Here is an 18266-nt window from a genome sequence, read left to right as displayed (position 1 = left end):
TATAGGGGTGAGACGATATATCTAAGGAAAAATATAAATAGAATGGAACATGTTACAATGTTTCTTTTTGAAGTTAAGTAATGAAACTGAAAAACATAAATAAACAAATTCTTTTTCCATAATTATATTTTCTTGTTTAATCATATACAGGCGATAATGGGACGCCTGTTAGCCAAGATGCAACACAAATTTTCTATATTAAAAATTACACTGTAATTACACTGTAATGAAAAGTAAAACAGTTTCGTTTCTTCCTTTTAAGTCCACGTTTTCCTGATTGTACAGAACTGTTTCTCCGTTTCTTCTCTTCTTTCCTTTCATTCTCTTTTTTTGATTAAAATCTCCTCTCTTTGTTCTCTTTTTATGTGTTTGTACCGTATCTACAGTAAAGAACAAAGTAAGTAATATCAATTCGTCGAGCAAGATGAGAATCCATCTTGATATTATCTTGCTACGTACTTCACATATGATTATACTTTTGCAACGCAATGTTAATCATTTTTTACTGAAATTAATTAACAAAGTTAAAACATTCTTAGAATAGTATTTGTATTTTATAATTTAACGCATTACGTATAATTTGAAATTCAAAATAATAAAAATTTCTCTTTACTTTGGGATGAATTAAATGCAAATATAATTTTACTAAACCATATTAGGTACTGTCACCCTAATGTAATTTTATTCTATCATATTTTATGATTCTTTCTTTCCTAATTAGGAAGCACTTAAAAGGCGATCATACTTTTAGTGTTAAGTAAATATTTTAAATATTAGGTATTACATAAATAAAATTTTCATTTTGGAATAATAATTTTACATTGAATTCTATCTTTATTACAATGTCTTGGAAGAATAAATTCCTAGAAATGGTTGATTTGCAAGGTGACTATGATTTGGAAGGAGGTCAATTCATAGTGAGAAAAGGAGGGTTGATTTTGATAAAATCTGTAACGAGTCCTTGTTTCGTTTCAGGACGACGACCAATTTATACTTCTAGTGTCAAGTAAATATTTTAAATATTTAGGTATTACACAAATAAAATTTTTATTTTGCAATGTCATTATTACAATGTCTTGGAAGAATAAATTCCTAGAAATGGTTGATTTGCAAGGTGAATATGATTTGGAAGGAGGTCAATTCATAGTGAGAAAAGGATGGTTGATTTTGATGAAATCTGTAAGGAGTCCTTGTTTCGTTTCAGAATGGTGACCAATTTATACTTAAAAATAAAATTTTTATTTCGTAATATCTTTATTACAATGTCTTAGAAGAATAAACTAATAGAAATGGTTGATTTGCAAGGTGAATATGATTTAGAAGGAGGTAAATTCATAGTGAGAAAAGGAGGGTTGATTTTGATAAAATTTGTAACGAGTCCTTGTTTCGTTTCAGGACGACGACCAATTTATACTTTTAGTATCAAGTGAATATTTTAAATATTTAGGTATTACACAAATAACATTATTATTTCACAATGTCTTAGTAGAATAAATTTCTAGAAAAGCTTGATTTGCAAGATGAATATGATTTAGAAGGAGGTCAATTCATAGTACGCAAAGGAGGGTTGATTTTGGTAAAATCTGTAACAAGTCCTTATTTCATTTCAGGACGGTGACCAATTTATACTTTAAGTGTCAAGTAAATATTTTAAATAATGAGGTATTACACAAATAAAATTTTTATTTCGCAATGTCTCTATTACAATCTTGGAAGAATAAACTCCTAGAAATGGTTGATTTTCAAGGTGAATATGATTTGGAAGGAGGTCAATTCATAGTGAAAAAAGGAGAACACGATCTGTAGATTGGGTTGATTTTGATGAAATCTGTAAGGAGTCCTTGTTTCGTTCCAGGACACCAGGCCTTTCATCCCTTTCACTTTGGACCCAGGCCGTTCCCTTTCGGACACCCGCAGGACCCGTTGGGATTCAAGCTGTCCGGTAAGTGTCCAAGTGTCCCTCGATCGAACACGAACACGCGTGTTCCCTCGGTTTCTGGTCCGGGTCCTACCTGCTCCCTCGTGGCGCACCTTCGGCTTCCAGCTACGTCTCCTCGCGCCGACGGATAACTAAGTTTGCAACCCTGCGTCGCGTCCCCTACCCGGCAGCCACGAAGGCAAGCCAGCCGTTCGTCGCGGCGGCGGGCGTCGCGGCTACGAAGGGTGTCAAAATTGAGCGTCGGCAGGCACCGTACTCAAAATTGAGTTTTGCCGCCGGGCGTCTAAGTGGAGAAGACTCTGATTAAGCTCCGACCGGCTCTGCCTTTTCGTTCGTCGACGCTTCCGCTCCTGCTCGCTCCACGGGGAAACTTTGAACCCCGGGACCGTCGTTTGACGAGCAACTTCTTGCGCCCTCGAACTCGTTCCCGACATTCCCGATCGTCCCCCGACTGCTCGACACGAATTTCTCCCGACGTTACGCTTTTTACAAAATGCACTAAACTAAAGGTTGATTCGTCTGTTGCGATAACGCCGATTAATGGGCATCGCAACGAAGCGATTTCGTTTCAGGAATCAAATGATCGAAATATTACGGGTATTGAAACTCGTTGACAAATTTTTATATTTAAAGTTAATAGAGTCGATGTCGTTCGTTCTCAACTTCTCACATTTCTTATAATAATTTAAATTTCAATGAATATTTGTTCTAGTAATGTGCCATCAAACTTTATAATTAGATTTCTAGTGTCATCCTGCCATATTAATCGGAAAGTATTGTTTGACGCTTGGAGAGGGTCAGGGATGGCCCAACACCCTGTACATTCTTTCGTTAGAAAATGATTGCGTTAACTTGGATAACATGTCATTACAAAATGGTCGTATAAGAGGAACTCCAACTACCCAACACGAGGAAATCCAGTTCACCGATAGATTCAAGAGACACCCCTGTTACTTTACGATATCTCATTAGCTCCCGACAATACACAGCAATCATATACCAGGTGATCCCTTTCAACATGGAAAAAGAATCCCCAGAAAATTCCGTGGGGTTCAAGAGTTTTCACCTTTGGCCGCCCGCGATCCTCCGCGGAGCTAGCCTTACGGACCCAGTTTCCGACCATTTTAAACAAATTTCGATCTCATGCACGAGACTGCAACTTTCTCCGACGTTCCGTGGTGACGTGGACTCTCGATCAACGCAAGTTTCGCCCGACTGGTCGTCCAGGAAGTCATAGTTTTCGGAGGTTGTCAGACTTGATCCGAAACGATCAGAGTTTTATTTCGATCGAACGACGATCGTAACCGAATGACGTCGCAGGCGAATTTCCAAAGGGTTTTCTCGCGGTGTAGCATGGACGGGGGCTGGTTCGGCGGCACGGATTCCAATTCAAATTCGTTCGAAGCTCGAAATTTTGATGGGACTAGCCTCGAGCAGCGAGGGTCGGGTACTGATACTGGTGCACCGACAGTGTATTGTTTCGGCATGATAAGCGGCTTAACGGAGCTTCTCTCCCTGCTGCCCCCCCCCCTCCGGGGGGGGGGGTAGTGTGGAGTAGCAGTCCTGCCGTCGATTTCTCGTCCCTCCCTTCCCTCGTCCCTCACCCCATCGTACCATCCCCATCCCCCGTGGTCTACTCAATCAAGGACCAACGGCTGCCGCGCCCGGTTTCTCGTCCGACTTCTCTCTTCTTTCCTTCAGATTTCCATCGTAATTTCAGCTAACGAGGACGGACGCAACAATTTCCAAGCCGCCTGCATAAAATTGTTCCACGGTAATCGCGAACGGAACCGTCGCAGCCCCGTGTCGTAACGCGGCTGTGCAAGTCGGGGTAAATCGAATTACGGAGGAACGCGAGTTCGTCGCGATGGAAGCCAACGTGCAGGAGATTTTGCGGAGAAACGGGCGCAGCTGGACGAATAGAAAGACGTTTAACACGGAATTTCAAGGGGGATTCGGTCACGATAGTCTTTCCGCTCCTCCAAACAGTTTTTGACGCTACGAATTTATTCGAAACTAACGCGGGGCTCTTTAAATAAGACAAAACATTTTAAATTATCATTTTTTATCGTGATAATTGCGGGTTTTTGGAACGAACAAGAGAAAAGTCCAATGTCGATCATTGTTACTGAACCTCATTGTATTTTTTTATTTTATTATCTATTTTATTTTATTATCTATTTTATTTTATTATTGATTATTAATGCCCATCGTTTCTTTCGCTTTTACAAAATTAATTAATGTTAATATCCTGCACAACAGATTTATTTATTTGTATATTGTGCATTTTATCCATACAGATTTGTTTTATAATAGTTTAGCTTGAAAAATTCACTACATTTTTATTTTCTTCGATTAAAATGTGTCTGGGAATCTAGGTGTTATTGCAATCTTTGATTAATTTTTTATAAATTGTTCTAACAGTATTTTTGAAGATTATTCGAAGCTTGCTCGTAGGACTGACCTTGTTTACTATGATTTAGATTTGTCTGGTTCGATAACTTGATTGAAAATATTATTTGATATTATTTTTTAGTAATTGGTATAAAAATGCAACGTTTGCTTATTCGATTATCAAAGTATTTCAGTGGAATTACGGAAACACATTAAAAAATTTCTGCTTCAAACTTTATATCCTATTATTTTGCTTTATATTATTTCAGCCACTGAGCATAATTTCACTTGTCTTTCTGGCGATTGTGCTACCAAAATTACCTCAGGCGTGGTAGTCGACTGGTTAATGAAAACACGGTCCAGCAGATTTGATACAATTTAACATCGTAATATGAGAGAGTTTATGACTTTATTACGGAAATTTATATTCTATGGATGCCTTTTTGGGTTACCCACAGAATTATTATAGATGTATTTTCTATCGGAAATTTTTTAAATCATCGTTCATTCATGAAATTCTATATTCTTCGAAGACTGTATTGATTCGTGTAAATTTTAGGTATTAACAAAAGTGGCCATTTTATGTACAATTTAATACTTCCAGTTACACGTCTGTATGTCCGTGTAATTGCACATGCGACTTTGAATTCCTCGTGACTTCAGCGAACTTCTCGTTTGGAAACTCGCTATCATTCGTCGTCATGAACAGTGACTTGATCCACTTCGTGTTCCGTCGCAAAGTCGCTTGATCTATGCTGTATTATACTTCAAAGTTGATTGTCAGTCGTATAGAATCATCCGATATGGAATATGCTACAAACACTTGTCATGAGTTCACGCCTATTGACAAGTTTCTGTCCCATTATTGTCAACACCTTTAAAGACACACAAGAAACAACCTTCTAATTACTGTATGAGAAGTATAAGTTCGACATGATTCGAAATGCTTCTTAAAAAGCACCCATGAAGGTTCAGAATTCATTTTGTACATTCACAGTTGAGAATCTTCTGATTTTTTTTTAACATACACACAAAGGTCCAGAATTAGAACTTCATTTGTATATTTTTTTTTATAGTTGTTTCTCTCAATTCTCCCATTCACCCATGAAACTTGAGAATTTTTACTTGTACTTTCTTTCGACTATCATGAAGGTTGATAACTTCTACTGTAATTTACACTGTAAGCTTTCCTTTGACAATTTTTCCTTGGTATTTTCCAGCTTGCCCAAAGGCTAAGCGTTTATTCCTGTATATTTTTGAACTCTCATAAAGATAGAAAACTTCCCCTTACATTTTCCTATTTTATTTTAATTTCTGTTTAGTATATATACACCACGAAGAACTCAAATTCTTTTTCCACCCTTGTGAAGATTGTCCTCTGTTTCAACTATCCCAACCAATCTAAAATTGAAAATCATTCCTCATAATTCTCACCCTTTATGAAGATTGACCATTTTCCTCCTTCAATTTATGAACCCTTGCAAAGACAATTTTCTTCTCCATATTTTTCAACCGCCAAACTGGTAACGATACAAATACTTAATTACTACAAAATATAGACAAAGGTATTCTCTCATCCTTTATTTCAACCCCCACATTAAACATCCACCAAATTAAAAAAAAACATTTCAATTGTTTACAATATCGTAAAGACGCGAGAATAGTCCCTTTAGAACTTTGGACCGAATTTCATGCGTTCACCGATCCAAAAACAACCCCCTCTCTCCATCGAGGAAATTAGATCGGTACGGAAGTTCCGTTCGGGTTCGTCTTTCGCGTTTTCTGCAACCCCCCTCGCGTTTGCAACTTTCTCGCGCTCGGTTCGCCAAGTACAACCCACCTCGACGATGGACCAAAAAACGAGCTGCTCGCGCGTTACTATCGCGACCAGGTCCGCGATTCCCGTTTAAAGTAGACAGCGTGCACGCGTGAAACTGGGTCGTGCACGTTGTCGCAGTCGCGACCGACATCACCCGCGCGATCGATCGGTTTATTCCCAAGCGATGTCCGCCACTTTTTCAACCCTTTCGCTGGTAGTTCAACGTCCCTCTCACAGGTTGCGCCTCCGTCCAGTTCGCCGTTGGGGTCAGTCGGCCAGCTTTTGAACTTTCGCCATCCCCTGAGCGGCGGTTGTATCGCTGCCCAGATAAAGATGTGTTCCGAGCGCTGGTTTATTAGATATCCGCGCCGGTGGGGGGGTTGATAAGAGGGATGGGGAACCGTCGAGAGACGGCTGGCTACCCGACCAGGGGTTGTTAAGGTGCCCATTGAGGTGTAACTAGGGGGATGTTATTAAATTTCGTTCGGGCCTACCTCGAGGGGACGGTTGAATATCATGGCCTCGACGCGAAAGTCCAAGTACGGGAGCCAAGGGTGTCTTCTTTCGCGGCCATTCTGGTCACATTGTTCTGGTTCCTCCGGCATGTACAGAACGTGATTGGCCATCGAACTCGCCAAGTCAGTTTTATTTTATTTTGTCTCGGGACAGAAGCAGCCAGGAGGGTCGCTGGACATTTCATTGGACTCGTGTATCCGAAGGGATGGAATTCTTACTGCTATTTTCAGGGCTCGATGATTGTTCGAACCTGCCTGTATTGATAATTAACCTTTCGTGTACGATCACGACATTCTATTACTCAAATTATGTTATGAATACTGTTAATGGGATATAAAAGGTGTATAGCAAAATCAGTCTGTATCCTTTATAGAGTCAGATAGTGGATCTATGTGATAGTTGATAAAACGTTGATAATAGGATTAAATCGGATTTTTTCAATATAGGTGTATGCATATGATATAAATTTCGAAATCCAAAGGTTGGGTTTTCTAAATATATTTTTATATTTATGGAATATAAATATTTTTTATCATCATATGCCTTAATTAAGTTTATGTTATAGCCATCTTGTCACTCATCCCTATGATGATCATATAAAGAAATTTTGAAACATACAACGAGGAAAAATGTTTCCAAGGATTTTCCAAAATTTTGGATTTTAATTATTTTCCAACAGAATGAATTTCTCGATTCGATCAGTTTTCGAAGGGGCTGGACGACACCGCGGCCATTTTACGCGGAACTTCTTAATCTCGCCGATATCGATTCCATCCCCTGCGCGTTCTAATCGATGTAATCGTCGATAGGTCGCGTTGTCTCGGGTTTCCACGATTGAATTTCCCTACGCGAGCGCCGTGGAAAGTTTAAAGGGGAAAGTAGACGCGGGCGACGTCTCGCGAAGAAAATTAATGCATCCGGTGACTGGCAACACGCGAAAGATCCTCACTGAGATTGTCCAAGAACGAAAACACCCTGATCACGTGCCTCCCGAGAGGCCGTCTTTGTCAGTCTGGGCTAAGGGGATGAAAAATCGCGAGAGCCGGGATTCGAGTTAACAAGAACGGCTCGCGCAGCTCGATTCCTACCACCCTCTTCCCACCCTCCAATGTCAATTAACCGACTACCCGGGGGTTGAGGGAGTACCGGAAAAATCGCAACCCCTGTTTCAATAAGGTGGCCTTTACCTCATTTGGGGGAGATTGTTAGGAGCGTTTAGTTTAAAACTCTCGCTTCGCTCTTGGATCGCTTTCCAGCAAATTCGCTGTTTTTTTTTCAAGCTCCCCTTTTTCTTCATTTTAATGATCAATCTGCGTTCGTCTTTTCTACGGATTATTTAGTGCAAAATTTTTTATGTAAGATTTGACGGAACACTGCTAAAATTAGTTGGAAACCCTCGTCGAGAAAACGTGTTTGGATCAAAGAGCTCAAGGGGTTGGTTTTCACACAAAACCTCTACCATAGGTCTCACAAGGGTTGTTTTCAACTACACACAAGATAAAATAGAATTTTTTGGAAAATTTCGGGAATTGCGTTTAAATTGCTAATTTCGTTAGGTAATTAAGGTTTCCTCAAAGCAAAGGCAATTGCTTGAGTTTGATTCAAAGTACTTAGAAGATCCAGTAAAATTCTCAAAAACCCGTGAGATTGTATTTAATTTGAAGGGGACAATTTTGAATGAAGAATTTTAAGGGTTGACTTTTATCGAAGATCGCTTTTCTGGTTATTTTTAAGGATTCTTTTTGAATATATATGAAAGACCAAGTAAGGTTTTAAAAAATCTGTCCAAGTGTATTTACATCGAAAATTTGTTCAGCTCTTGAGTTTTCTCTGAGGGTAGTTTTCGTGTTCACACAGAAATTTATATAAATTGGTTGCTAATTCATATGTCACGCGAAACTCGAGTCAAAGAAAGGTCTTTCGATTGAAGATATCGAAGGGTTGGTTTTCTGGGTAGGCGGCTCCGGTTTCCCTTAAAGGGTCTTTTCACGTACACGGAAAACCAAGTAACCCTTCACGAGTGCGGTGCTGGATCCTTAAAGGTTCCCTTTTTAAGGGTTGTCCTTGTCCACCCCTGCGTCAAATCTCGGCGGATCCTTTAAATTTGCGTCACATTTCACCCTCCTGCGTGTCTTGCAAGGGTGTCCCAGGGTGTCCCCGGGTGTCCCGTCTTTTAATCAGCCCCGGTGACCAGGACCTTTCGCCGGAGACGACGGTAACTAATGATACCCTGCGCCGTTCTTCTTCATCCCTCGCTCGTGTCGTCTTCTCTCCTATCGGTTACACAAAAACCCATAAAGATGCCGGGCGGGGGTGGATAAATTCGGTGAATTTACACGCGGTGGCATTGATTCCTAATTCCTCCTCGTTGTCGACTTTCATGGCGTGTATTACGAATAGAAACTGTTAATAAATTTTGTTCTTATCCCTTATATTAAAATATCGATAATTTCCCCGACAGAAGATAAAAATTGCAAAGCGGACGAGAAGAATCTTCGCGATTTCTCGCGGAGAATATTTCAAGACATGACTCGTCAATTTTTAATTCCGCGTATCCAATCGTGTCCCGGCAAGGAGGGGGAGGGTGTAAAAAAAAGAAAGGCGAGCACACGGAGACGTGACCCGGGGAGAATAGCGAGCATACAATGAGCGTTTCGAAAAGTTCGTCGTTTTTATCCGCGTTCGTAACTTCAAAGAGGATGCAAGCGTAAATAAGAGAAGGAAGGCAGGGAGGGGGGGGGGCGGTGGGGTCGGCAGCGGGAAGGGGATGGAAACGCGGTGGCGCGAGAGGGAGCAAGAGAGACAGCAATTTTCTCGTCCTTTCTCGAAATATCTCCTCGTAGAGCTTAGATCGGTGCCAGGGACCTTTCCAGGGTGGCATTTTAGGGGTTGCTGCGACGCGATAATGAGAACGGGCGCAAAGGGTGGGTGTGCAAAGACATCCGACCGACGGTAGTGAGAGGCTAGAACGCGGGAAAAGGGGGGTGGTGGGAGGCACCAGGACGTGGGACGGGGGTTAGAGAAGAAGCTGAAAAGAGGGGAGGGTGTGCAGGCTCCACAAGGGTTAACGCCTTAGGAGTAAGAAGGGCGTTTTAACTCCTGTTTTGCATAGATTTGAATAGATAAGGAGGACAGGAAAATACGCGAATTAATTTATTATGTATCTCCGCGCCGCCAGACCGGAGGGGTTTTAAGCGAGCAACCCCGAACGACCGGCTTTACTCTTTACTTTCGGGGGTGCCCGTCAGACTTTAGCCCAATGTCTTTAAACGCCCCTTAAGTTGCCCCTCTCGCGCCCGTCACAGCCGTAACTCGCTTCTGTTTCTTGACGGCGTGGAATTTCCGTCTGTCCCGATGAAACGACAATAGATTCTTAAGGCATGGCCGTTGTTTATTCTTCTGCATCCCCCAATTTTTTTCACGCTTTTCACTCCACGGAGGGCGAAACACGCACGGTTCGTTCGTTCTCTGTGAAAACTCCGCTTCCCGACGTCGCAAAAACGCACCGTCTAAGTGGAAATTTACAAATTCTGCGTACATCTTTAAATTTAACTGTTAATTTTCTTATTTGTATTATAAAATTCAGGCTAGAATGATCTTACGGTCTCTAATCGTTAATTGTATACCACTTAGGGATTTTATACGTGATTGCAAATGCTGCTATAACGCAATGACTGACCCATTATTGACTACTACTACTTCCAGGAAATCTATCTTCATCCAAATTTCTTTTTAATTTTTCTTTCATCAAATTCAGGCTAAAATGATCTTACGGTCTCTAATTGTTAATTATATAGCACTTAGCGATTTTATACGTGATTGCAAATGCTGGTATAACGCAATGTCCTACCCATCATTCACTAATACTGCTTCCAGGAAATCTATCTTCATCCAAATTTCTTTTCAATTTTTCTTTCATCAAATTCAGGGTAAAATGGTCTTACGGTCTCTAATCGTTAATTGTATACCACTTAGGGATTTTATACGTGATTGCAAATGCTGCTATAACGCAATGTCTGACCCATTATTGACTACTACTACTTATAGGAAACCTATCTTCATCCAAATTTCTTTTTAATTTTTCTTTCATCAATTTTCGTTAATCTACTATCACGTTCATTTGTTAGATATATTATAATATTGATTTATAATTAATATTACTTATAAAATATTACGTATAAAATTGATCTTAACTCGTAGCTTTCGCCCTTCCCGAATCTCGTTTGCAACATCAAGGATAGAATAATTATTTATTAGTAAATTTTAATCGTTCAATGACCGTGCAAGTAGTTTCGAATAATATTCTAACGTCATCTGCTAATTTTCAGAATTTATTTATTAGACACGTTAATAATTAATATAACCGTTATAAAATTGACAGGAGTGTGATTTTCCATTTTCCAATCCATAACTTTTAATTATTTATTTTTTAAACGATTAGAAATTCTACTTCAACACAATGTCTGATCCATTATCGACTAATACTACTTACTTCACTTGTAATCCCTCGTTCGACCAAATTCTCAGCTCTTGCTTCACGAATAAGATCATGCAACGATAAATTAATTATGTTTTATTAAATTTTAATAATTCAGTGACCGTGGAGGTACCTTCTAACGATATCGTAACTTGTTCCGCGACCCGAACACGACTCATTCTGCCTATAGTTTCTTTTCAACTTCACTTCTTCCTCGAAGTTGGTTTGTTCTCAATGTTTTTCGCCAAGTTTCTTTATTAGATGCATCGAGGATCGAGAAGTGACGTTAACCCGGGGCCGAACGGGACGAGTCTAAAATACCGAAGCACATTTTGAACATGCTGCTCGATAATACATCATCCCTTAAAGCTTCGGTGCCCCAACGGAAGGCACACATAAAGGCAACTAACCCTAGGGCCGTAACGTTTAAGCTTAACATTTCTCACCCCTTAAAGGGTAGCGGCTCCTTGAACCCTTTCGGTTCTCTACGGGGCCTTCCGTCTCTTTCCCTTCGACTCTTTCAGAGATCTCGCCTGGTTCTCCCCTCATTAGTCTTCATTTGTTTTCGGAATTATCGCCCGACGCCCTCTCCCGTTCCGGCACGCGAGCGCCACTGTAAGAGGGTGCCAGGCATTTTGGAGGTTTATTAAATTGAAAGTATGTTACGAACAGTTTCAAATAGATTCGCGCCCACTGTCAAATACCTTCCCATCGAATTTCAAAGCTCCACGATTTATCAAAGATCACAAAACACGGAACTACCCCCGACACGGTCCACGAAACAGGAACGAAGGAACAGGCCAATAAAATCAAAATTAGTTTCATTTTCCATAGCACGTAGTTTCGCTAGGCATTGAATATATTAATATCTGGCCATCGATGCAAGTATTCGTTATTATCAAGCATATGTATAGGCTAGAAACAACATTTTGATCAATTCATATCGTTCAATCGTACAGATTTATGCAACAAAAAATTATATCGATGATTATTTGGGACGTTTAAAAATTGTTTTCGTAATCGTAGTTGGATGCTTAGCGAGTTTTCATTAATTTCTTACGATCCAGTCGAGAAGATTATCAAATTGTTTTCACTTTGAAATTTTAAGCAGCTATGCAACGATTCATCCTGGAAAAAAATAAATTCTTGTATTTTTTTCAATAAAGATTGAAAGTAAATACAGAACTTTCAAGTAATTAATTCTTAATTCTACTGATTCTTTGCTGTATCAATGGTTTGGTTAATAACAACTTATTCAAAGCTGTCAACGTTGTTCAACATGAGACAAGTGAAATACTTGAGAGACTGGTTCTAAATGGTACATCAAATTTAAAAGTTACTCGCTTGTTTACATGTCAAATTTTCTTTATACCCTGGTTTTATCAATCTTTTAAACGTTTTTTTAAATAGTGATATCATATAACCAAAACCTCTGACGTTCATCAAAATACAAATAAGAATAATTCTGCGAGCTTTTTGCTGGCCTCATACTAGCACAAATGTGTCTATCGAAATTGCATCGAAGTGCAAAAATAATAATAAATAATACAATAAGGTACATTCCACAGATAATATTTATAATACACTGTCCTGGTGTCTCAAGCTGATCAGTTTTTGGTACATTTGTTCAACTTTTACTATAGAAAAATGCAAACAACAATTTAAATACAGTTTTCTAAAGGAAACTTATTCTCTCGTTTACATTTACTTAGGTTATTATTTTACTGTAGTAATGCTAATACGTACAAATGTATCTGAAATCAAAGTACTCCTGGAAACCATTCCAGGAAGTTCGAAACAAAATTAGTCGATAGAATGTCGCGATTAGTTTCAGAAGAAAAGAATATTTAAGACTGTTGGATACCATTTTTGGTAAAATAATTGGCAATAAAAATACTGTATATGTCCATTTGTATTACATTTAGTAAGAATTCGATTACCAATGGACGAAAGTGTATCTAATCACAATATCGAGCGGTGGTAACGTATATTAATTCTTTCGTTTCACTGGAAGATTTTTTCGCTGCCGAAGCATGGGCGTAAAACGGAGAATTTGCCCAGAAAACAGTCCGAGCGGACTCCTAGCTCACGGCGCATCAGGTACACGGAAACCCTTGGCCTCCTTAAGCTCGCTGGCAGCACAGCTTTCGCGCGCCTCTTATCGTTTTCTTAATCCCCTCATAAAGTAGCTGCAGCTACACGGTCTCGTTCTCCCACTCGTCCACCTTGTCTCTCTCTCTCTCTCTCTCTCTTTCTCCATGCGAGCTTCCAGCTGGGCTGCTCGGCGTTCCGCGCTGGTGTGGTAGAACGCGAGATAGTGGTGTCCTCTCTGGCAAGCGCGGCTTAAAGAGAGCTTAAAAATCACCCCTTCGGCCCCTACCGAGCTTTTTACATCCCCGCCGCCGTGTGTACCGCGACTGGTGGGGCCACAGGCTCGACCAATCGTCGCCGTTCCAGCCACGAGCCGCCACGCCCACGTTCCAGTGACCAGACAACCCTCCCCACCCGGCGCGCCTAGCCTCCCCTACTCGCCGCTACGTGATCCCCTACCCTCGACGCCCGGTGGCTTCGAAGCTTTCACGGAATTTTTAAACTGCCCCGCACAGATGACGGTATAATCTGCTATTGATCAAGGTGTTTCGAAAAACCGATACCGGTACCGATGACTACGGGCTTCACTTTTACTCCTCCTTCGAGCCCGCCGTCTGCTCGCGACCGACGCGGAACGAACCGCGGGCTCGTAGCTTCGCGGTTTTCCAACTTCTCGCGTCTGAACGTCTCTTCCCTTGCCTTCGTTCTCTTTTGCACGACGGTGTTTTTTTTTTTTTTTTTATGCACGTTGCTTCGAATGTTTTCCGTTCCTACGTACGGTTCCTCGGGATTTCGGGCCGTCCGTAGGAAAGGAACGAGAGCCGGGCGACCGTGACCAGTGTAATCGCCCTCGAACAGATTAATTCTTCCGATGTCGTGGATTTAATTGCATACCTGCACACGCGAGAGCCCGCCTCACGGCCGGGCGGCGGTATTGGCCGCCCATTGAAAAAAAAAAGGTGATCGATCGTTCCTCTATTCTCTGTTGGATAAATTTAACTGTCCATCCACGTCAAACGCTCGCTACGTCAAAGGGAAAACGTTTCTGTAGCTCTGCCCGTCACCCGGCGATCGCTTATCCGTCTGACGTTATATAACGTTTCCAGATCACCTCGGGTAACACGTTTCTTTTCTAACGAGCGCGCCGTGGGTTATTTATTGCGACCCCTTTTGCGCGCCCGTTTCACCCGACGCGATTGATTTTCCCTCCAAAGGCGTCCGGGGTCTGGTCCCTGGACGAGTTGCTGGAATAATAGAAAATCGGACCGGAAGGAAAGGAACGAAGAAAATATGTCCTTACGCGCAATACTACCCGGAGCCAACGAGGTGTCATTTACGGGGGGAGGCGGATTGAAAAGTTTCCGGGAATCACCGCCAGGTGATACTTTGTTGCTGTTTTAACGTCATTTCACCGACGGCTCTTTCCCAGAAATCTATCAGAGTCCCGTTTCCACGGATTGTTAACGGATAAAAAGTGAAATTCGATCGGTTGTAACATTTTTATTCGGAGGAAAAACTTGCAAAGGAACTCAAATAAACAGTACATTTCCTGGAAATAACCCATTGTATCCAGAGAGCTCTTTTTTTATACGAATAATAAACAACATGAAGGCAATTTTCGGTGTCGCATTTGCAAATTAAAGTGTTCTTTCCCCCCATAAGAATATATTAGAAGATTTATTTAATATTAGGGTCGAAAGATTATCAGCAACGATATCCAACCCCTAACAAATAGTTTGAGATCGTTACAGAGCCAGTCTTCGCGAACTGGCTCGCTAAATTCCCGGAGGTAAAGTTCAGAGAGTAATGCGGACGAGTATTTTCTGGGGGCCTCGTAGAAACCTACGGGCTCACGCTAGGCACTCTGGGTAATTAATTTTTCCACGCAGCGGCTGTTGGGTCAAAGAGGGTTTCGCGATCGGACCTGATCCATCGTTTCCAACGGGCCCAACTACTTGACAGACATAATTTCAGATCTCTTCGATTGCACAGGCTTGCAACACCTGGGTCTGGAGCAAGGAGCAGGTCAGGGGTGGGGCGGCTTACCCCGAGGGTCTCTGCCACCGCATTGTCTTCCACCGCCACCCGGTCACCACTCGCACACACATCCCCCGACAGCTGGTGCGTCGGCCTTCAATCCTTTCCATCACACCATCGAGCAGAGATCGCCTAGACTACCTGGACCTAACACTGGTAAGGGATCCACCTAGTCCCCCTAACGCGTTGATCTAATAAGGGAGAATGCAAGTGAATTCAACTTTACATTGGGTCAGTCCATAAATTCCTAGTTTTCATTTTATATGAAACTCGCCACATTTGTCCATGCAAACAGAGTGTGACACATTACTCATGATCAGGATTTTTCAGGCACTTATAATAGTCTGATGAAATGTTGAGGCACTTCCAATAATCTGATGAATATTTCAATCCAAAGTTAATCAGCTTCTGATCAGCCATAGATTTAGATGTAAAGAATGCTAAAGAAAATTGTTTTATTATAAAAAGTTAAGTCACAAATTTTTCTTGCCATTTTTTATGTCTAAATTGGTAGCTGAACAGACACTAATTAACGTTTGTCTGAAACATTTTGTTATCAGACTAAGTGGTAACAGTTATGTGCCACACCCTGTATTATACATCACTCGATGGCTTCTGTTATCTTTTTCTGGATCATCATGAAATTTTTCACAATATTGGATTCTTAATCAAAGATTTAAAACAACACGAAAAGTTTTCCCGCATTTTCGTTTGGACCTCTGTCAAACTTGTAAAAATGGAATGAAAGTTTCTAAGGAGAGAAGGGGTAATTCAATATCGATTAAAAGAATTTTTTTTAAAAGAAATATATTTGTCTATATTCGTTGAAAATAGGTATAACATTTACAATTGATCTTCGATGTCTCTCGTTCTTTACGATTTACCAACCCTTCGATAAGAGGGGTGGTTTCTCCCCTAAGGTGCAAAAGTAGTACTAAAAGAAAATTGTGCGAAGTCAACGTGTTTTATCTGCTACCATTGATACATGAATTGAAAACCCATAGTCACATCGAACATATGAAATAAAAACACTAGATTTTTTAGCAGTAAATTAGAAAAATATAGAAGAATGTGTAAATATAGACAGTAAGAGAATAGATAAATGATTATTTAAAAATTGAAGAGCATTTGAAGAGCTACCAAATTTAGTTTGTAAAAAAAAAATTTGTTTTCCTTCTACATCGAACTAAAAATAATTTGTACATTACAAATTACAAATAAGGAAGTAATAAGAAGAGAGTTTATTTTTAAGGGCTCGATTTAAAGTGCAGGGTAGAGATTTTCATTTCGAGATGGATGTCAGAGTCGAGTAGTAATGTTGAGGGATTGGCAGCTGATTGTGTTCAATCGTTAATGAGAGAAAACGAATTGGTCTTCTTAAAGAGTCGTCCAGGAACGATTTGGGTCCAATCAGTGTCTCGGTGAGGGAAGTGACGCCGACGTCGTCACCTGGCAATCCTGGACCAGGGTTGCTCACGACGGCCGCGGTGGCGGCGCCAACACCCCCGGCAGAGTCGACGACGACAACGACGACGACGACGACGCCCAGCCCGTCTGGACATCACTCACATTTCCAAGGTATCGTTGAAAATATTTTCTTACTTGCAATTTTATTTTAGTAAAGCCTCATTAGATTTAACAATCTGTAGATTTCTGATAATCGATTCAAATAATCTCTTCTTACTTTGAGACAAATTAAATGTAAAAATATTTAACTTTTGCTAGGCCATATTAGCTACCTTGACCCTGCATTATTTCCTGCACGCTTCTCAGCCTGAACTTAAATCTCTAAAAGTTTCTGACCAATCGTTCGCCATTCTAACGACAGGTCTTCACCTTCTGGGAGCCACCGGGTCCATATTCGGGTCGATATTCGCCCCGCTGTTGCCGCAGTCGTCCTGGCTGTACAATCCGCTCTATCACACGCAGCAGTACATCCTGGAGCCGGAGTGGCACGCTCTGGCGCTGAGGATGGCCCAGCAGCGGCTGCAGAGGCCCGACCAGGCCCGGCTGGAGGAACTGAGGAAGCTCCGTAGCAGCAGCAACAGCCCGGAAACGGTTCTGAAGGAGGAGAAGCAACGGGACGATGATCAGGACGTTCTGCGGAGGTCTGGCCTGGACAGCCCCGACGGGAGCATAGAGGTGGACGACAGGATCGAGTACGATCAGAAAAGGGACCGCGTGAGAAGCGACGAGTCTCTGCCGGAGCAAGACTCGCCGAGGATCTCGCCGGTGAGGAGCGACGCGGAGGACGCGACGTACCAGGACGCCTCCGTCCACCTCAGGCCGAGCATGGAGAACTCCAACGACCAGGAAGCGACCAGCGACGAGCAGATCCCCCGTCGCGGCGATATCGCGGTGAAGATCCGCCTGGAAGGCACCGTGGACCTCAGCACGAAGAAGGGACAGGACAAGGAGAACGTGGGTCAGGATCTGACCACCAGGAAGAAGGACGACGACACCGACGTCGAGAGGGACGGGGCCAGGCCCAAACGAGAGAGAAGCCCGAAACCCAGGCACGTCTGGAGACCGTACTAAAGGTCCACGATCGAGTTCTCGTAGGGCTTCTGGTGCGCAGAGGTCCTCGAGCGTCTTGCAAAGTCGCCGGGGTCGTTGTTTTAGGGATGATAATACGTAATACCGTGTCAGGGTTCGGCCGTGAGAAGCTTAGCGCCTGGTGCACCGACCAGGAACTATCAAGGACTCGAGGACTAACCAGGGTTTACGTTCGTATAGTATGTAAATATAAGCGGCGTCCAACTATTACCTAGGTTACCATTACGTGTTAAGCACTACCCATTGTCATTTCGAGCGAGACTAATCGATTCGCGACGACCCTCGTCACACCGGGGCTGTCTGTTTACGAGGAACCACGTCTACTGTACAGAGTTCCGTCAGTCGGAAGTAGACTAAGGTCGAACCTGTGCGCGACGACGGTCGTTCGTAGCCTCTTCCTCGAGAGCGGAGCACAGCTCCAGCCGTTGTAAATATAT

General features: G+C 41.9%; 1 protein-coding gene across 1 annotated transcript in view; it reads left to right on the top strand.

The window, feature by feature from the left end:
• The window catches only part of LOC122400213, a 45331-nt gene extending 27520 nt beyond the window's left edge, over window positions 1-17811 (top strand). The window contains exons 4-7 of the mRNA XM_043401559.1: window positions 1856-1942; window positions 15229-15429; window positions 16657-16851; window positions 17102-17811. Coding sequence (XP_043257494.1) covers window positions 1856-1942; window positions 15229-15429; window positions 16657-16851; window positions 17102-17811 — 1193 coding nt within the window. The remainder of the gene's footprint in view (window positions 1-1855; window positions 1943-15228; window positions 15430-16656; window positions 16852-17101) is intronic.
• Window positions 17812-18266: the final 455 nt, after the last annotated feature.

The sequence above is a fragment of the Colletes gigas genome, unplaced genomic scaffold (genome assembly GCF_013123115.1).
Source record: "Colletes gigas isolate AHSC1104 unplaced genomic scaffold, ASM1312311v1 Colletes_gigas_Sc00002, whole genome shotgun sequence".
NCBI lineage: Eukaryota > Metazoa > Arthropoda > Insecta > Hymenoptera > Colletidae > Colletes > Colletes gigas.
Note: the sequence above shows the minus strand (reverse complement) of the source record. Positions and strands in the feature narration are given on the sequence as shown.